The 20400-nt window shown below is 37.8% G+C and overlaps 1 protein-coding gene and 1 long non-coding RNA gene across 6 annotated transcripts in view; one reads left to right on the plus strand and one right to left on the minus strand.

Annotated features, from left to right (window-relative positions):
- The window catches only part of LOC128873089 (uncharacterized), a 31699-nt gene that overhangs the window by 10054 nt on the left and 1245 nt on the right, over positions 1 to 20400 (plus strand). The gene's annotated exons all lie outside the window — the stretch shown is intronic.
- The window catches only part of LOC128873084 (inactive rhomboid protein 1), a 236131-nt gene continuing 224910 nt past the window's right edge, over positions 9180 to 20400 (minus strand). The window contains exon 15 of the mRNA XM_054116356.1: positions 9180 to 19630. Coding sequence (XP_053972331.1) covers positions 19199 to 19630 — 432 coding nt within the window. The 3' untranslated portion in view covers positions 9180 to 19198. The remainder of the gene's footprint in view (positions 19631 to 20400) is intronic.

Raw genomic sequence — 20400 nt, forward strand, 5'->3', positions numbered from 1 at the left:
CATTAAATATCTCTCTAGAACTGTATCCATTAGAGGCATCATAATCTCGGGTGTCGCCTTTGCCGCGACAATAAAACCTCGCGCGGCAACGATTTGAATACTCGAGGTGTGGATGGCTCGCGTAACGAAAACTCGCGAGGAAAGACGGACAGACGTACAAACACGACGTCGCTCGAAATTCTCACGAAATTCCCATCACTTCCCACGAGTTTCCACTAGTATCTCTCCCGATGTATTACGCATGAAACATCAGCAAGCCAGGACAAAAACGTCCTGGTTGATTAACATACGCTTTAAAATCCGCTCGGAAGCCACGCGTTATTAATACGTTATTTTGCATAATGCATGATCGAGGGGAGTACTTTTTCTTTCCTTCCTCGTTCATGATCTAGCTCGTACGTCTTTGTCGTGGCGGCGAATCGTGAACGGAATTCGGAGGTCCTCTCGATGAGAAGTCCGTAGGACGTTTAAAAGGTAAAACCGCGCTGGAACGTGCTTGTGCAAGATTCTTAGAGACAGAAGGACAACCGGATTCCGCGAGTTGTTAAGTAATGACCGCGTCTTTTGTTTTCTTTATTGGCAGATGTACTATTATCCTCCTGCTCTTCTTCCCTCTTCACCTGTTCGCCCCTCGCGGTCCTTGGCTCGCATATTTTATTCCACCCGATCTTTTTATTGCTCCCGTCGTGGTCGCCACACTCTTCGACCCTGCCTCTAGCTTGAAAGGGAGCCTTGATTCGCTGCTATTCCTAGGTCAGTTGCGATGAAAGGCGTCGATACGATAAACATAGCGTTCCAGAGAATCTAAATAGCAATTGCGTGGGATCATAAAAGCGAGTAACTGGTTCATGTGTGGTTCAGTTGAGTCGTTTTGAATTATTAATTTAGCAAATGTATACTAAATTCCTGATTTCTTGGTTGATGTGAAGAGTTGTTGATGTATGTTTGTATCGACACTAGTCAGCACTATCCCTTGGAACAAAATGTATAAGAATTAGTTAGATATTTATGTTTACATTTATTGGCGTTTTATCCTGTGTTCTTTATGTACGTTTACATTCAGCAAAAATTTTTAGTAGGAATTCTAACAGCATTTATACGTACAAATAGAAATGTTATTTTAATTGAAACAAGAAATAACCTGTTCCACCAGTCAATCACGTACATCATGGAAGTTTCTAGTAACAGTGCCACTAGATATTTCATAGAATCCTTTATAGTGCGACCTTTCACTTATTTTTCTCCTACATTCTACTTCTACAACTCGGATGTTTCATATAGCTCTCCTTAATTAACTTAAAATTGAAGACTAATGTTATAATCAATTGTATGACTACGATTACGACTTATCATTCCAGTAGAAAGAAAACTTAATCATCACCCTGTAACGAAAATACCAACGAAAAAGTCTCGACATAAATATTTATCAACCTCGACACGCGAAATCGTATTCGGTATTAAACCAAAATGGCCACGAGGGAACATCCCTTGTCCTGTAAAGTAAATGTAAGCTCGTGAACACGTACACAGAGAGACCAAAGGCGAACGTTAAAGTCTGAATGGCGTAATGGAGACATTTTCTGTATAATGTCCAGATTCAGGTGTCCCTAATGCGTCCCACATTTCGTTGCACGTTTCAATGGACACTTATTTCGTCTGAACGCACATGGCTGGTTGCCGTAATGGAGAAAGTTCGTAAACCCGTGATCTCGTAGGCTGATAATGTCATTTTCAAATGTTTCTTCGAGCGACGCTATTAGACAGTTCTCTTGGTTCCGTGATTCACGATTTTCGAATTTTCTCTTTTATTGCTTGATGTCTGGAAACTCTAACGAAGATCGAACAAGAAATAGGACATCGTTATTTTAAGATTTTGTTGAGTTGTTTAAAGGCATTTGTATTTTAGGCTGAGATAACCTAGGCCTAAGATTTGAACTATATATTAAAAATTTAATTGTCAATCGAAGATTACAATTATTTTGAATTTTAATCTTTATTCCAAATGAAAAATAAAAATAAATTAAGATCAAAGAGATCTTATATTAATTGACATTGCTATATTCGTTATAATAGTGCTGACTACGTCTTCGTTAAGATAAAGTGTGGCACAACGTAAGAGTGCAGTCATTATTAATAATCGTTCAGTGGGATGTTATATGTATTACCTTTGTAGGATTACCATACGTCATTGTGGCTAGCTTTGAAGAGAGGGAGTATTATACGAGAAGCCTTAGCAAACACATTCGGAGTACAATGCTCCGAACCCACGCACTCAGGTGTCTTTAATGTACCCTACACGGTGCTGTCACATTATCTAGCACCTACTTCGCTATAAGCACAGAGATATCTGCAAGCTAATGGCGAAAGTTCGTGGACTATATACGGCATTGTGTCTCGCGTTACATTATTGTCATTTATTTTACAAAATAACTTGATTTTCTTCTCTTATCCATTTTATACATAGCCCAAATACAAATTTTGCTTGCAGTTGTATCGCTTTGTTTAGGAAAATATTTATTGTACGGCAAATTCTCATTTTAGTATTTAATCTAAGTCTAAAGATCATAAGTAGGAAAATGAGTCCTTAGGCTTGGATCACCTAGTATATGGTCCTCTTCAGAAGAACATCACGATAATAAATTCTACAAATAAAAGTAAAACCATTGCAGGAAAAGTGATAATAAAGAAGTGTAATGAATTAAGAGTTTGTCAAAATTGTTATCACTCGCAGATTTATTTCCTTTATCAAGGGACGTTAGTCGCTTTTCCTCGTGATTAGATTTGCAAACCACTTCTTTGATCTCACGATCGACTATCTCGTTAAAATTTTCATTTCGCATGCATTCCGCGCGCGTTTCATATTTATAGACTTTTCTTCAATTAACGATAAAGTGATACGCAACTTCGTTTCCCCTTTGGCGAAGCAAATCTTCTGGAAATTCAGGAATTACCAGAGTAGGTGCGCCGGAGAATTTGTAAAAGTGGACGAAGGTCGTCAACGTTAACCTCAATCTGGTGGGTGGAATCCACCAAAATTATTAAAATCGCCTAACTTAAACTGTGTTTGGTATAATAAATCCCCTTGAAACGTTGGAAGTGGTACGATGGATCGTTTTAAATGGGTGCGCTAGATTGGTTTGAAATTTTCGCAGAGTGCTTGATCTACGTTACACGTTTATACTGTAGATAATAATCGATTTCAATAACCTTCGTTGCGAATGCAACGTTGTTAATATTTGAACTTAATTTCAGAATGTTTATTCAGTCTGGCTTGGAATAATTGGAAAAACCTATCGTTAACACAAAGTTTGCAATCATGAACTATTTCCGAATCTATTTCTTCTAGGATCGAGACTTGAAATTTTAGATTTAATATATTTAATATATTTTATTAGTCTAAAATTAGTCTTTTAACTACAATAGAAGTATTTCTTTATTTCAACTATTATATATGTAGTATCTATTTAAAACAGTTCTTCTTTAATGTTTATTCACCTTTGGTTACAACCCTCTTGTTTCCAGCATCCATTCCACAAGATCCTTAATTTCTCAAGCTTTACAAATAAAATCTACACAAAATATGGTCTTCAGACTGACATTTTAGAGACACGATGAAATTTGATTTATCCTAAAATTTCTGCACCCAGACGTCCAACTTCCCACGCGATCGTCAGAGATGAATTTCTTTCTCTGAAAGCGAGTTGGAAGGAAGAAAATGTATCGAAGGTTCAATTTTCAGTCAACACGCGGCCGCGCACACATGCATAAACACAGATAGGGACAAGGAGATCGCGTTACATAAGGTTTAGCAGACATATTGTCGGCTCAATGTTCCATCTACACGATCTCAGTTCGCACAAAGCCCGCTCGCACGGTGTTCGCCGTGCACGCTCCCTTCGGTGGGACTGTGGTTCGAGTGAATCTGTATTGTTCGTGCAACGGGGTGCACCTACACGTTATCCGACCACACGTGTGTTGGTTCGTATCTGGACAGTGACGCACCCAGAAATTCAGCTAGGGGTGCAAGCAAAAATGATCAGACACGAATACCTTCACACATTTTTCTAATAGCAAAGTATGATTAAAATTCTTTAATGAAAATTGCGGAATATTTTTGTATAAAATGTCCTTCTATATTTTTTTTTAATTCATACACACTACGAATACACATTAGAACTAATAAAAACTACAAGAAACAACCTTGATTACCTATGGTAAAGTTTTATTGAAATTCTTCAATAGGATTTGTGCAAAATTTTTGTGTAAAATGTACATCTCTTAAAGACACATGTAAAGAATTTTATTTAATGTGCACACCCAGTAAATATACTTCAGAACAACTAACATATACAAGAGGCAACTATGATTTCCTATAGTAAAGTTTATATATTAAGTATATTTTTTAATCTGCACCATGAATATACATTACAGAGACTAAAAAACATAAACCATTTTGTGACATCTTTACCGAAGAATTGCACCCTGCCTGGTTGTATCACTGAGTGCACCCGGACAAAGCTCATGGTTGTGTGCATGTTGGAGATGCGTGCAAGAGGACAATGGCGTAGTCTAGCTGAAGAGATTTCTGGGAATGTTTATTGCAATGCTACGCTTGGGGCGCGTTTACCGCAGTTGCAGAGATAAGGGGCATTTTTCGAGTTCGGCGAAGGAACGGGGAATTTTGAGGGACCTCTTATCCTCGAACTATTTTTGAAGAGAAAGAGAGAGACGCTCGTAAAGGTTCTTTCGGGTTAATGGAATTTTTCAAGAAATTTTCGAACCAGCCCGGACCTCCGGAAGCCTCAGTGAAAGTTTCGGAGCAAATTATTCTATCGTCTCAATTTACTGGATACGCTTTTATAACTACGTTGATTTTCTATGAAAAGTTCCCTCTACTATGGTTTTTAAGTAAAATTTCCTCGAACCTTCACTTCTTCATTTTGAAAGTTTTCGGAATAATGTAGTCTGGAGCAAGCATTAGTGTAAATATTAAGAATAATTGGAATGGTGGGTTGCTCGTGAAAATATACTTGTAATCCTAACGAGGAATACTATAAAATATTTTTAGATAAGAATTGAAGAAAGCAGAATTGAACATTTCAAAAAATTAAATAGGGCCATATTCTACATTCCTAATTTCACCTCGTTTGAAAGTATGTTCTTTGGCCCGTGGAAATTTAATTCAAAGTTCACTTCATTTCTCAGTCATTCTTTTCAGAAGTATCAGCATGAAACGTAACTCTTCTTCGTGGTGTTAAACACTTTGAATTTTCTCATGAATATTTAGAACCAATTAAGAGATTTCTTCTCTGGCTTCATCATAAATTAACTTCCCTTCGTATTTTCGAAATCTTCACATGTTTACACTCATTTGAATATTAATACGAGTTGAGTATTTTATTCACGTGAATAACTTCACTTCAAAACATTTCTGTATTAAAATGTATTATAAAGAGAATTGATTTCTGATATGTGTAATGTGCTCTGCGACATAATAGTAATCTATTGGCATTTTAAACGTTGATTGAAGAATGTTAATAAATGTCACTAAAAAAATTCAAATAAAATACTCTTATATTTATTTCTTTTTTGTTTGAATGGTATCGAACGTAACTCGTGCAGAGAAATAAACTCTATCGAAATTTACTATGCCATTTAGAATCGACATTGACAAATTTCAATTTCTCCGCTACTAGAGTAACTTCTCGTTTCCATCGAAGACATAACTTTTCATTTAAATCGTTCTTCCGTAAACGATTGCAAAGTCTCTTCCGCGTGGAACATTCGTTTCCCTGCCTCGACGTTGTTTCGTATAATTTAATTTCCGTGACAAATCGAACAACTTAAAGATTTTACTAATTCATCGAGCATTTATGGAAATCATACATCTGACGTTTTGCACTCTCATGGCTTCCGCATTAATATTTATTTATCGATCAGAGGGGAACGAACTTCTAATTGTTCATGACGTAACATTCATGAAAAATATAGTTAACAGAATGTAAATAAGGTTTATCAGAACGTCAGCGTAAAATGAACATTAATGTTATGGTGTTCAAATAATATCGATTACGTCTGCTTTCCTTCATTATTGGATTATTAATTACATTCGAATGATAACGTTAAATTAATATTGACTCATTACTAAAGTCAGTAAATCACTATTATATTATTGTTATTTATCTACACTGTACTATTATTTCAGTAACCGTACTAACTTTATTAACATCACAAATGAAATTATAATTTCTAATAGATAAATTCAATGAAAATTCGATGACAAATTATTCTGCAAGTCAAATAATACTGCAATAATATAATTAAAAATTTAGCGTTCTTAAAATCAATTAAAGTTGTACTGTAATAATTCTGTAAACAAAAAATTGTGACTATTATTCACAGTGATAAATGAACCGCGAGTCACGATCAAATTATTTCGTAGTCATTTATTTCTCGATCAAGATTAAAGAATCGTTCGATCGTTGTATAGCAAGTGAAAAATGAACGCCGAGGAAAGTGGATTATTGCTGTCGATCGTTCGCACGATTTTTTTATACATGGACGAGGAGTGTTCAGTGTTCTATCATGGCAGACAGTCAATTTTAACTCTCGAAGATTCATTAACGCGCCTTTGTTCCGAATTTAAATCAGACTGCATTGTATGTTGTGCGACCGAAAAAGTTAATAAAGTGTCACGCTTGTTATTCGGCTTGTTCATAAATCCGAGTAAAAAATGGGTCGGGGATAAAAAGAAATAAATTTTTCCAGCGGCCACGCGCTAGGTATCCGATAGGGAAAAAAATAAATAACCGTAAATCTTCGCTGCGGGTCAGCGAAATTATCGCCGTGGGTCACTGAACGAACAACGGACCGTAAATTACCAACTGCTGCATAATATATGTAATTATCGATAGTTGTAGTACTCAAAGATCGCTGATATAATACTAGGGAATTGTTCTTGTTATGGCATTCGAAATTCAATTTTGAGCAAACATTTTTTTCACGTTTTATGAATTGCAAACTTGTTGCAAATTACTTAAAAATTTCTCTGCTTATATTTTATGTCACATAGATAATGCTTTGGTATGTTCTGAAGTAATATAAAAGTTCTACTCTATGAGAGTTAAAATTACATTTAAATTGTTGCTTATATTTCTAGCTGCACACTAGAAATAAAAGGAAGTCTTAAGTGGAAGAATTTAGTGTAAAGAATCAGATTCAACCATGATGAAAAATTGTACCGCAACTAAAGCGAAACAGCTACTGAATCCCTCGTGTCACATAGTATGATTATAAATTCGGGCACGTTCTGCACGTGTTCCGGACGATGGAGCACCCAAAAGTATAAATTATGAATCGACTACGAATTTTATGCATTTATGGTGAACGTAAATATAAAAAGAGTATGCTTGGTACATAAAATATTTATATTATTGTGCCTACCTATAAAATATATTTTTCATTCTCATTGCACGGTTTTCTATATTTTCTATATTGCTTTTCCATAAAACTGTTAATAATATTAAAATAAATGAGACAATTTATCGTAAAGATCGATCTTGAATATGTCGTTTGACTGCGAGGAACAACGGATGCTGGAAAATTCCAGGAACTGGACGCGTCTGGCGTTCAAGTGTGGTCCGCAGGTGGAGATTTATGATATTGCTTCTGTCGAAGTCCAGGGAACGTGCGTCGTGTTCACGATATAAGCGTTCAGTTTCTTTTTTTCATACATACTTGAATTTGCGAAGTGATATTTTGAATGCGCACGTTCTCATCTCCACGTTTCAAATATTTCAATACATTTTACATAAACCTCCTTTTCCTTGAATGAATTAGCAAAATTTTATTAGTTCATAATTAGACCGCGCATTCACAAATGCATAAATATATATAATATCAACAATGGATTACACATTTTACTGTTTAGGAAATGAACGTATTCACGCTTCAATTATTTATCTGGATCTCTAAATGTATGAATTTGCATAAACATCCGCAATCCATTGATTATATCCGCGAGGTCTATTGCCAATTATTCCGTATTTGCGATCCAGCGATCTCTCAGAATCTCTATAAAATTTCCTTTCTCCGCCGGAGCGAGTGTACGGGGACGTTCGTGTATCTCCTTGGACACACGCGTGTTCGATCACATGCGCGTATGCGAGACACGCCGCACCCTTCGCGAGGAAATGCCAAGAAAACGTTCCTGAGTTCACTCGATGGGAAAACCGCAGGAAGAAAAGGGATTCGCTATGAGTCACCGCAGATTTATGAACTTGTCAGGGCCATCGCATTCGTTTCGCGTGATCCGCTTTACGCCGAGTCCTCGAGAACTTGAAATTCCTTACCCCTTTGTGCCCGCTGACTTTCAAATTTATAGCATTTTTCACGTAGCACCCATCTGGTGAAACAGATACTTTTGTATTCCAGGAATTCTGAATAATTTTTGAAAAAATTATTATATAGAAACTAGAGTTTGGAATACATCGAATAATTCAAGTAGAATATGTACGTTATGGACAGACCCTTAACCAATAGAACAAGTCAGACAGGTAAATTATGAAGGAGTTTGTGACATAGGAAGAGTCATATTTTTTTTAGACGTGTTACAGTCATATAACTTGCATCATGGTGTGATAATATTACGAAGGTACTGCGTCATTGCATACGAATGTCGATCTTTTATGCAAGAGACATCGCAAGTTGTTTCGTTTGTGAGGAATTAGGTATGTATTCTCAGCCGTTCATCTTTAATGGATGGATCTTCCTGAACAAGATCGTGTAAACAAACGTGGTCCATATATGAACGCGTAATGAGATGAATTAATTATGTCGCACGCGAAGTAAACTGTCAGAACTTATCAGAACTCATAGTCTGATAAATTATGGCTACTGTGTACATAGAATGTGATGCTCTATTTTACATGACACATCTTCCAACTATGCCGAGTAAAACTTGTAACGTTGCCAATGATTTCTTTGGTCAATTTTAGTTATCCTATTTCTCGATACTGACAGAATCGATTCGTATATGAATCAAAACGTTTCAAGAGTGAGCCTATCACTCTGTATTTCTAATCTCTCGCCATTTTTTGTTTCGTTGCTGAAGGTGTTTCACCGGCAGCGTTGTATTTTTCGGCTTGTTTCATTTGTTTGACTATTATGTGTAGGTGTAACACACCTTAACTTTAACGAAGACGAATTGATGCTGGAAAACACCGCGACGAGGACAGATTGAAGCCAATAGGAATTACGATGAAGATAAATTGAAACCAAAAGCTGTTGCGACGAAGGAAACTTGAAAGGTGATGGAAATTCGTAGGTGATTTAGTCTCCGATCTATAAGAAAAGAAAAGCTATACAATATGCTGAAGAAAATGTCCACATACATATACGAAAGCTGAATTCATTTAAAGTGTGGAAAAGTGTATACATATGGAAAACAAGGACACTGTCATCGTATTGGCCAATGTCCTTAATAGTTTGTGTTTGGAACACCCACTGTAAATGACAAGTTTCTGCAACTTAACATAATGAATTAAAAAAATATATTTTCTTCGTTTTTTAACCCTGCCATGTGATTGGTTCTATAGTGATGCTGACCTACGTCGAAACGTAATGGTTCTGCCATCTAACGTTTCAGCACCGAACCAACTGGAAAACCAATCCAATTGCTAATGCTATCATTCACTATATATTAAAATAAAGTATTCGATAATATATATTTATTGATTTCGCTATTAAGACTTTTGAAAAAAAAGAAGTAGAAAATATTACGTTTTGTAGTAATAATAAAAAATCTATGTTCTTACAAAGTATTAAAAACATGCAACGTATACTTGAAATCTTTATTGATCAAATCCCTAGTCCATGAACTCACCAAAACTAAAAAAGCACCGATTACAAAAATAAAAAATTACAATATAACCAACCATAAATTATACAACAGGGCCAACGAAACAATAAATATCATACTAAATACATCCAAAGAAATAATATAACAATCAATATCGCACTGCGCGAATTAATACCTAAATAAAATTCAAAGTAAACATAAATTGAAAGAAAACAGTCAAAATCGATCTCCTAGAGAATCTTACGTAAAAAAATAAAAAATCAATGAGCCTCCGGCAGAGATGAACGAAACTTTATTTAAACAATAGAGCACTGAAGCAAACTAGAATGTTTATTGCACTGACCGATTAAATTTCTGTCCACTATGAACTACCGAAATATTAAAATACTTTCAGTGTTTACTCGAAATTCAAATTATTTAATTAAATTTTGCCCACCTCCGCTTCGAGGCATCTGCGAAACAGACACAAAAAAAAACACATCCAGGAGATGAGTTTCACGTTTTCTTTATTGTTATTAAATTAATATGTTGTTCAAGAGACTTATATACGCGTACGTATGTGCACCAGACGCGCGCGCGCGCGTCCGCACGCGTGCACATACCGTATGCCTATACGCACGTATGTATGTATTGTATATAACAGCGACAATTACAATGCATCGTTTATGATCAGTAATAATAATCGTAATCGAAAACCTTACCGATTACTAGATGGAAACAAAACTGGCGAAGTAATCATAATAATCGTTAATAGTACAGTCGTATTACTCGTAACCCTTAAGTCCATCGTTTAATGCTTATATCACTCATTATAGATACAGGGATACAGAAAAATAATACCGCGCGGCTGTGGTGGAATCTTCTTAAAGTATGTATGTATATATATAAAAGGGGATCGAGGACTGTCATTAGAATAAATTGCTCTCGCATGGATTCGCTCTGTCTCCGGACTGGAGCCTCGACGACGATCCAGGAACCAGGGTACAGCGATCGTCGCGAAAAGCAAGCCTCTGCCTCGAGCGAAACCTAATCCTCTCTGCGAACATCGTTTTTCTTTTTTTAGCTTTGATCAGATATATTCGTTCAAATTTTCTTTTTTTTAACGCTTCGGAAGTTTGGTGAACGCGGACTCTTCGTGGAAGGGCAGGTTCTTGTACATTGGTGGTGTCGATTGTTACCCTAATGTCTTTTTACAATGGACGACGTGGACGACTTTCTTCAAGATTAGATGCATGACCTTTTTTATGTATCGAATAGTTTTTTGGGAGCAGTGACTCTCGTATAGTAGTCCAGACTATTTTTGTAATGTCTTTTTACAAATGCAGACGAGCCTTATTATCGAAGGTGAAGGTTTCAACTTTTTTCTTTTTTATTAGATTGTACCTATCTTGTGAACCGAATGAACAAATTGAATGTGTTGATGAATTTCAGAATGCTTTTTTTACAATGGATGACGTAGACGACCTTCACTAGGCCTGATGAGGTACCTCTCTAATTTTTCAAAATTAGAAATGACGTCTCTTACGAACTATATGAACACACAATTCTGTGACAGAGATTTGTTAGTAACACGATAATGTGGATTGTTTCTTAATGTCTTTTTACAGTGGGAAATGTAAATAGTCTCTAAGTTGTCCGATGAAGTACATCACGAATTTCAAAATTAGGAAAAACATTTCACTGGAAGAGTCGAAAATGATGAAAATATGCTTTCTGAAAAATACTAATATTGATCCGCGGAAAGCGTTGGCCTTTGTCTAGCCTAACGAAGTTAGTAATTTCTACAAAATTAAATATCTTATTTTTCATGAACAGTATCGATGTTTCCTTTCGTATCTCGTTTCGGATACTAATCACGCGTGGATTATCCCCTATGTGTGCAACGAAGTTTGCTCAAAGTAAAACTGTTAATTGCTAGAAAAAAAAAATTCGTATTCGTTAACGGGAAACGTTCGTCGAGTAGGTACGCGGAGCTGGTTTCAATTAAAAGCTGTCGATAGCAGCCGACATGAGGGGATTAAATAAGCTTTTGGTGCCTGGCGATTCTAGCCCAGAGTTCTGTCGACATTGTTTAAGCGCTAAAATCGCGCACAAAAATTCCGGTGACCGATTAAAATCATTCTTGTGCGAGCAAATGCTATTTCCCAGATACGGTATTCGTAACTGGATTGAGGTCTTTAAAATGAAAGGTATTTCTAAATGTGAGTTAGACCACTATCTAGAGTTTTGAGGACAATTCTCAAAAGTATTTTTCTGAACACCATCGATTAATTCATTATCACCGTTATTCAAATATGAACGAAATTAAAGGAGACTGGAATGGAATCGAAAGGAGACTGATTTTCGAAACAGTACAACGACTCTTATCGCCCAGTCTACGTTCGCTAATAATGCCTACAGTCATTCTGATCGCAAACTAATATAATTGTGACTCAAAATCTTTCCCGAATAATTCCTCCATATCAACACTGAAATAAATAAACCTGAAAGCCTACAATACTTTTTACGATCCCGCGCGAACGCAAAACAGTCGCGTCGATATATCCTGGCTATCGGAAAAGTCACTTCGTCCCTAACGCATCGATCTAACGATCGGCCGATCGTCCATGAATCGTCTCGAACGCTGATCTGTCGATGCTCCTCGAGGCAGAGCATCTCGAACGCTCGATCTTCGCGACGATTCCTCGGACCTGGGGTCTACCTGACCGCGTCAAGGATGCATTTCACGCCGCTTCGTGCAACGTTAGGATAAATTGTAGCTTTACTTAACGATCCTACCAGCCGAGCTCGTCTACGTGATAGCGAGATCGGGATATCAATTTTACACGAGCTGCACTATTTAGGTCCTTGGTCCATTTTCGACGCATACGTTTATTTACAAGACATCGTTACGTTTTTATACTTCATTTTTTTTTTTTTAATTATTATTATTATTTTCATCATTTGGTGCGCGCTTTATACCACTTTACCTTTGTTAGTATTTATTCTCACGTTTTTGTATGCTCAGTTATATCCTCTTCGCGACGGATCGAGAGCGAATCGTCGAGAGGACCTCCGTTGTTACATGTGAATCGTTCCACGCGTCGACAAAGTAGATCGGGGAAACTCGCGCGTACTTTTTTAGCTGCCTCTTTGTCGAGGGACTAATCGAGTTGCTCAAACGAGTACGTCAAACAAACACAATCTCTACGTCGGATGGTTCTCTTTCGGATTAAACGTCGTTAAGCACTTTTGGACGATACCCCGCCTCGGGAGAGAGGATTCCGTAGCGACTAGGATCGCGAGTGTTCTAGTTTCACTAATTTACGAACAATTTTCGTTGAACTTCGTTCGAAGGTTTGCTTTTCATCGAAGGAAATATGAATTCTATTTTAGTTGAATTTCGAAGCCGATTTTTGAGAGAATAAAATGTTAAGTACTTTGAAAGGTTGACTTTGAAACAAGAAGTCAAATGTATTTTCTATTTAATTAAATCCAGTCAAACTATTGAACAAATTTGAATCAGTTTCTAGGTACCAATCTTCAAATTCGGTAGCTTAATATTTAAAGAGACCAAAATCTAATCTCACGACGCGATCCAAGCATGTATTATTTTACCGAAGTATTCATTGACTGAATAGCAGGAAAACGAGAGGAATACCGAGCGCAACGATTCGACATTATTTGACCCGTCACCTGCACACTCGCGGTCCACTCCACGATATCTCTCTTTCCTAAGGGGTGGCAAACGTAAACGCAGTCAACATCTCATCGTCCCCGCGGCGAAAGACGACATTCCACCTCGCCGTGATCGGTATGGAAATATCGAAGGTATTCTCGAATTTTACTCGTTCCCTCCGCTGGTTTTTTTTTTCTTCGTATGGCATGCTATTACCTGTATATGACACATTTACAATAATAACAATATGTTGCTCGTCGACAATCGCCACGGTCCACCTCGGTCCTTAATTCGTACTTTATGTATACGTGTATATACTCATATTTATATATTTATATATTTATATAATCCGAAAAGTTTTCAGTGTGTCGATGGTGGTGGTAGTTGTGTGTGTGTCTTCAAAGGTCCTGGACCCTCCCCCCCCCCATCGTCCTCCTGTACGCAACCCCGGTGCCCTTTCATCGTTCATACTCCCCCCTCCCCCATCCATCGTTCTCGCCCACTCAAATCAGCTTTTATCACAAAGTTTCACGCTTCGCACGCCGCCAAGCAACGATAACGATTCGTCGCGACGATCGGAATAATCCGGTGACACGTGACGCATTTTACTGGCCACTTCGAAATGAAACCATACATATTTTTTGTATTTAATCATCATCCACGAAATGAATATTTCAGAAAAATGCAGAGATTTCGAGCGATGACTCTATTTTTTGAGAAACACTGGTACGTTTCAAGGAAGCTAATTGTTAATTTCATGTTTTGGGTAGTTTCTGTTGGTTCCTACATTTTTCCGAGAATAAATCTTTCAATATTATTGAAACAGAAAATTAGGTAAACAAACATAGCTCAATGTCTGTGTGTTCTTAATTTTGTTTACATGATATATATATTTTCCTTATGGTTTTAATTAATTAATCGAATACAAACAAATTTCGTAGGAAACGGTTCAATTACCAAGTGAACACTTTCCATTTCAGGATGTACTGTTTCCTATTTCCTCGACCAGTAAAATGCGCGTTGACGTATAGTTTCAAATCCAATTTGTTGATGCGTGTACGTGCACAAGATGGGAAGTTAAACAATTAAAATTCCACGCCAATCCAAGTGCTCGACGATCTATTGCCATCGAAAACGAAACCACAATGAACGACCTGTGAATTATGATTAACGCTAACTTTCATTTGAAAATGTCTGATAACCATGCACTGAAAAGGCGCGTTTATTTTTTAACTTCCCAGCCGATGTCAATGTTGGAAATCAAGCGTCACGTGTTATCGAGTTACGAGGCGAGATTTAAAAAACGAAGATTGTGTCCTCCAGGAAAATCAACAGCAGAGTAACAAAAAACGCATAAGAATACGTGATACTGGTGGTTCGATGCGTCGAGTACTGATCTTTACATCATGATACAGTGTGTTTGTGTTTTCGATGCATTTACGTGGAACTGTTGCTTTCGTCGTTCACGCGCAATCGATACAAATTACAAATACTATGTGCGTGATCAAATAATTGCCCCTAAGGATTTGTTCTCGCGGAATTCTAAGGTCTCTTTCGCAAATATAGTAGACGAAGATAGAAACAGGTAACGAAAGTTTTTCGAGCATGTGAACGTGTGTGCGTTTCGTCGAAAATTCTCCAGAGTTGGTTGGTGCAAGATTTATTTAAATTAAATTTAAATATCGTGGACTGTGCCATTTATTTTTGGAATGTTATTTCTTTAGGGAAAGTAAAGAAACTTGAAGAGTTTTTGCAATTTTAATTATACTTCAATAACTTAAAGGTAAATTCAGAGCACAGTGTTTAGATACATTTAGATACACTCCTATCTAGAAATATTTATATCCAGTCATTTTAATCTTTCGTCACTTTAGATAGATATATATGTACACCATAAGCTTTGCATAATGCTTATGTATCATTGCACTCATATTCAACGATAAAATACATAAATTAAATTACATATATACATTAAACGTCAAATCAGATTTTAATATAGAAACAAAAACCCGAGCATTTTAGATTCACATACAATTTTTATCCTGTTTTATGCTCTGAACTCCAGATTTATCTGGTGAAGTTTGACATTTTTAAAGTGAAGGTTTAAATTGAGAATTCCGTTTAGTAGTGATTTTACTGCGATTCAAAATCAATCAAAGATAAAATGAACAGACTGCCCCCTCTCTGTGACATAAAATCAATTTTTGCGAAAGAGAAAACCGTCCGCGAGAACATGGCCTGTCCTTTAATTAATTCTCGCTTAATCGTTTTACAATGTGGTTTTTCTCACGTCTCCACGTGAATTCGTGCCAAATGGTCGTTAAGGGCGTATGTGGCGGAAACTTGTGCGCAGCATGGCGAACGGTAAAAAAATACTAGATAAAAGGAAGCATGAGAAATTCGCGTCCAAAATACAAAATACAAAAGACGAATTAGTCGAAATACGAAGAACTGGTTTCACCATCGAGAGCATGGTTTTCAATTATCGTAATTGTCGCGCCTGCCATAATATAAGAAGTTATTGATCTACAGCAAGAAGGAAAAAACGACGAATATAAATCGGGAGAAACGATCGATACAGCCTTCGTAATCGATAAGTTGAAAGCGAACGATGCTTTCGATCCCTCGGTTGCATTCCTAAAGTAAAAATTTCCTTTTCGAAAACCGTTTTCAAATTTTCTCCTTCTACGCGCACTTCTGGCGAAAAAGAAAGGAGTATTGGAGTATTTTCTGTTTTTTTTTTTTCTTTAATTTCGTAGTCTCAAGCAACAACAACGAATATTCAGAGAAATGTATAAAAATTGTTTACTGGTTACACGATTAATAATCGTTAATTATTGGATCGTTAAGCAGGTATAATGCTTCAGAAACGTGCGTTTATACTCATGAGATAGCGTTCACGTGGCTCCAATTAGTAATATATTTATGCAGAGGTAATTACCATGTAAATTATGTTAATAGTGGTAAGGTTAATTGCCAATATTATGATAATCACTATAATCCCCATATAATGATTCGTTACTCGTTTTTTGTGGCATGCTCAACATGTACGAGGATAGAAAACCATGCCTTTACATTTATAAATATTAACATAGTGTAATCAACGCAGCAGGTTTTTGATGTTCTTATTAACTAGACGAATGTTCTTGGAAGAAGGATTCGATGCATGTGTCCATCAAGAAATCATCTCGAATTTTCATTCCCTCAATTTTCTCTTTCTTGTAATATTTTTATATTGTTTTATGTTATTTATTATAGCAGGCTGTCGTGCTATACAATATAGTTGAACATAAAGTTGAAGATCTTGCAATAAGTACTGTTATCTTAAACACTTACGTTTGCCAATCTTCATAACAGAAATAAATCAATAAGTATCGAAATAATAATAAATACCATTTTAAAATACTGATTCAAAATATATTTAACGAAGCTTCAGTTTCTATCTGATCAAAGCATTGTCTGATTGTAACCCCTTCGTGTCTGCCGTTTTTGTCAAACGCACATCATCTTTCACAGCAAGAAGTATAAAAGAAAAAATCTAATTTGGAATGTATTATTCTCACATTCTTAATTCCAATAACACGTGGTCTTACCTTGATACAAGCACTGTCTTCTCCACTCCGTGATATTAATTAAAATTTGTAATGCTGGCCTCCAATCTATGAGTAGATTGCACTCTCAGTTACTTTTTCTCGTGTATTTCATTTGTAAGCAACAATTTTGGTAGTTTCCTGGGTTTCCTTTTCGGAAATTTCTTTCCTTGTCACATTCGAAATTCGACCCGAAGGGTACCACAATATAAACGATGGAATTGTGAAGGGAACACGAAGGGTGAAAAGTCATACGAAATCCTTCTTCCCAAGACGTTCGACGCGACGCTGAGAAAATCAACGATCCGCAAAAGCACGAACGTACACAAGACTTGGCATTCGCGCAAACGCAAATAGAAAGCACGTTTTTCTCGTGTCGTCTGTGTCCACGGTGAGCGAACCGATATCGACGAGGTATAAAATTCCTCCGCCGAGCATGCTACACTAGAACGAGATCGCAAAAATCGACACGACGCCGGGTAAGGTTACTTCAAATCACTTTCACTCGCGACGATCTCCACCACGTTGTGGCACATCATGATCATCGCTATTGCTATTTTGTAAATATTAATCGTCGTTCACGCGTGACAAAGTGACGCGAACGAACGCAGATTCTCTCACTCACTCGCGCTCTCCCTCTGGCTCAGAAAACGTTCTCTTACATGTACGTACCCGTTATAATAAAATACACATTCACGAATGTCACAGTGCTTTTTGTTTGTTTCTTTGTTTTGTTTTTGTTTTTGTTTTTTTTCATTTGCTCGCCCAATCCGCGTTTAACTTACCCTCCATTGCACGATACACATGGAATTCAATTAAAAAACCTGATACGATTCATAAGATCTAGAACTGATATTTTTTTTTTAGAAATATCCGAGAGCTTCGATTATCACTTGAACGTAGATAACTTGAAGAATTCTTCATCCAAAGGGATGAAACGATATCCGTGCAAGAGAGGGTGAATGACCTCGCGCATACCCATTGCCCGTCGTCCTCCCCGCAAACCGATTCCATCGCGTCTACGAATAATTATTTACAGGGGGTTTGGAAATTGATTAAGTGTTCTGATATCTCTCCCGTCACTCTCTCTCTTTTCTCTCTCTCTCTCTCTCTCTCTCTCTCTCTCTCTCTCTCTCTCTCTCGATCACTCTCACGCCGTTATAAAAAATTGATTCGTTTCACCGGAGACTTATCGTTTAACACTTTCCCATATCCCTCCTCGCCAAGTCCCTTACCCCGACCTTAAAATTAAAGCTCGTCCGATTCGCGTGGTGGATGATCTCCCCTCTCCCCAATAGATGTTGCACCCGTTGGCTTATGAAAAATATTCTTCGAAGACAACCGCGTGGCCCATCACAGATAGTTCCGACGTCGGAGGTACAGGGGGTTGCTGCGTCGCGCAGAAGACGAAAGACGTGCAACACTTTCAACATTGTTCGCGTGATCGGTTTTCCCTCTAAAATTTAAACTTATTAAGGTCGTTCCTTATGTTCGTACGTATGTATATGTATATGTAACAAGAGTTCCTTCGTTTTCTTTGGCTATGTACACGTGTCCGCTCCGTCCCGTCTTCGTTCTATCGAACCACGTATCAGAACGGAGCCTCGCCCTCTCCCCTGGAGGGTGATCGATCGCGTCCACTCGATCGGGGTAGTTTGTATTGAGGCTCTCTCTGTCCGTTCGTCGCCTAGAAACGACAGAGTCGTCGAGGACACGATCGCCCCAGGGGACGATGGTCGCTTACGGTAAAGGCGCGGTTGTTTCTAATATTTACATGCCACACCGAGGACCACGAAGTCAGGTCGGCACTCGCAGGTCCCCGGAGGGGTCCTGGGCTTTATTTAATCTTTAAGGCAATGTCGTTCGTCCGGGCGGGCGAATACGAGTTCTTCCAGGTTCGTCGGCCGACAACTGAGGAGACGTGCGTTCGAACCCTTCGGCTCGACCCTCGCGCGAGTCGAGGAGTCACCAGGTGATCTTCGAGTCCCACAGCAGAGCCAAGACGATCGGCTGCCACAGCCAGGATCGTTCCAGATCCTGGCCGACGCGGTAAGATGTTTCGAATTCGACTTCGAAGCACGGCCCCGTGTGTCATACGGGCTCCTCACGCTTGAAGTTGATGTTCTGCGAGGCGCAAAAGTCGCGCGTGAACGGGATGCAGTTGAACAGCTTGCAGACCTCGCACTCGTACACCGGCACGTTGTAGAACAGGGTTAGGAGGAGGGTGAAGAGGACCACGATGAGGATCAGACAGATCCAGATCAGCCAGACCTTGCGACGACGATCGTAGTGGCCGAACGAAATGAAAGGCATCAGGGCGTACGCGGCTAGAAAGCCAAAGATGAACCCGAAGAGGTGGGCGTAGTTGTCCACCCATGGCAGTATACCCAGAACGAGCAGGCCCAGTAGGATGGAGATCAACTTCGTCAGGGCTCGTCGAGGGTGCTTTAGCATTGGCCAACAGTGCAGGACTTCGACGATTAGGGTCGCCAGTAGGGCGAAGTGCGCGCCTGCTGGCCCGACCTGCAACAAGCGATGACGTTTGTTAACAGTGGTCCTGTTGGTTCTTTGATGTAAATGTTTATGGTGTTTATTTGCAAGTACGATTGGGAAAAATGTTAGTTTAGGATGGGAGAAGCGCCATTACTACTGACAAAGTTGAATTGTAGGGGAACTTTTAGGAGATAAACAGGGGATTAATGAAGTTCCGATTTATGGCTTGAAGTTTTAAAGTGAAAAGTTAAATTAGGAATCTTCATCAGGGTTATGTGCAAATAGATAAGCATACTGGACGAATTAAATAGGAATGTAAAATATAGTATTATGTGCATATTATATAAATATAAATATATGTAAATGTGTATATAAATTCGTTTCATTATACCGAAAGGAAGAAATTTTCGTAGCATAAAATTTATCTTTAAAATTGTGGAAACCACCTCATTAATTTTTACGTGCTCTGCTCTGGTATACTCGCGCATAGGTAACAACATTATTATGATGCACAAAATTAAAAAAGCCCCAGGTGTACGAACTGTTTGGCTTTTGCAAGTCTGTAAAATATTTTCTCCTGTATTTAAATTTTAACTTACGCAATGGGTTTTCCTAAAAAAAGCTTTCAAATTTTATTTTTAACCAAACACAAGCGGTATACAAGATTACAATTAATTTTAAAGGATGATGTGAACGTAGACAAACGTATTTTATTATTAAAAAATAAAATTCTAAAATCCTTTTGGTAACCTCCAGATTTCCAGATATAGTAACTATAGGAAAGGCGAACTTGCCCTGTA

Source organism: Hylaeus volcanicus, chromosome 3, assembly GCF_026283585.1.
Source record: "Hylaeus volcanicus isolate JK05 chromosome 3, UHH_iyHylVolc1.0_haploid, whole genome shotgun sequence".
Classification (NCBI taxonomy): domain Eukaryota; kingdom Metazoa; phylum Arthropoda; class Insecta; order Hymenoptera; family Colletidae; genus Hylaeus; species Hylaeus volcanicus.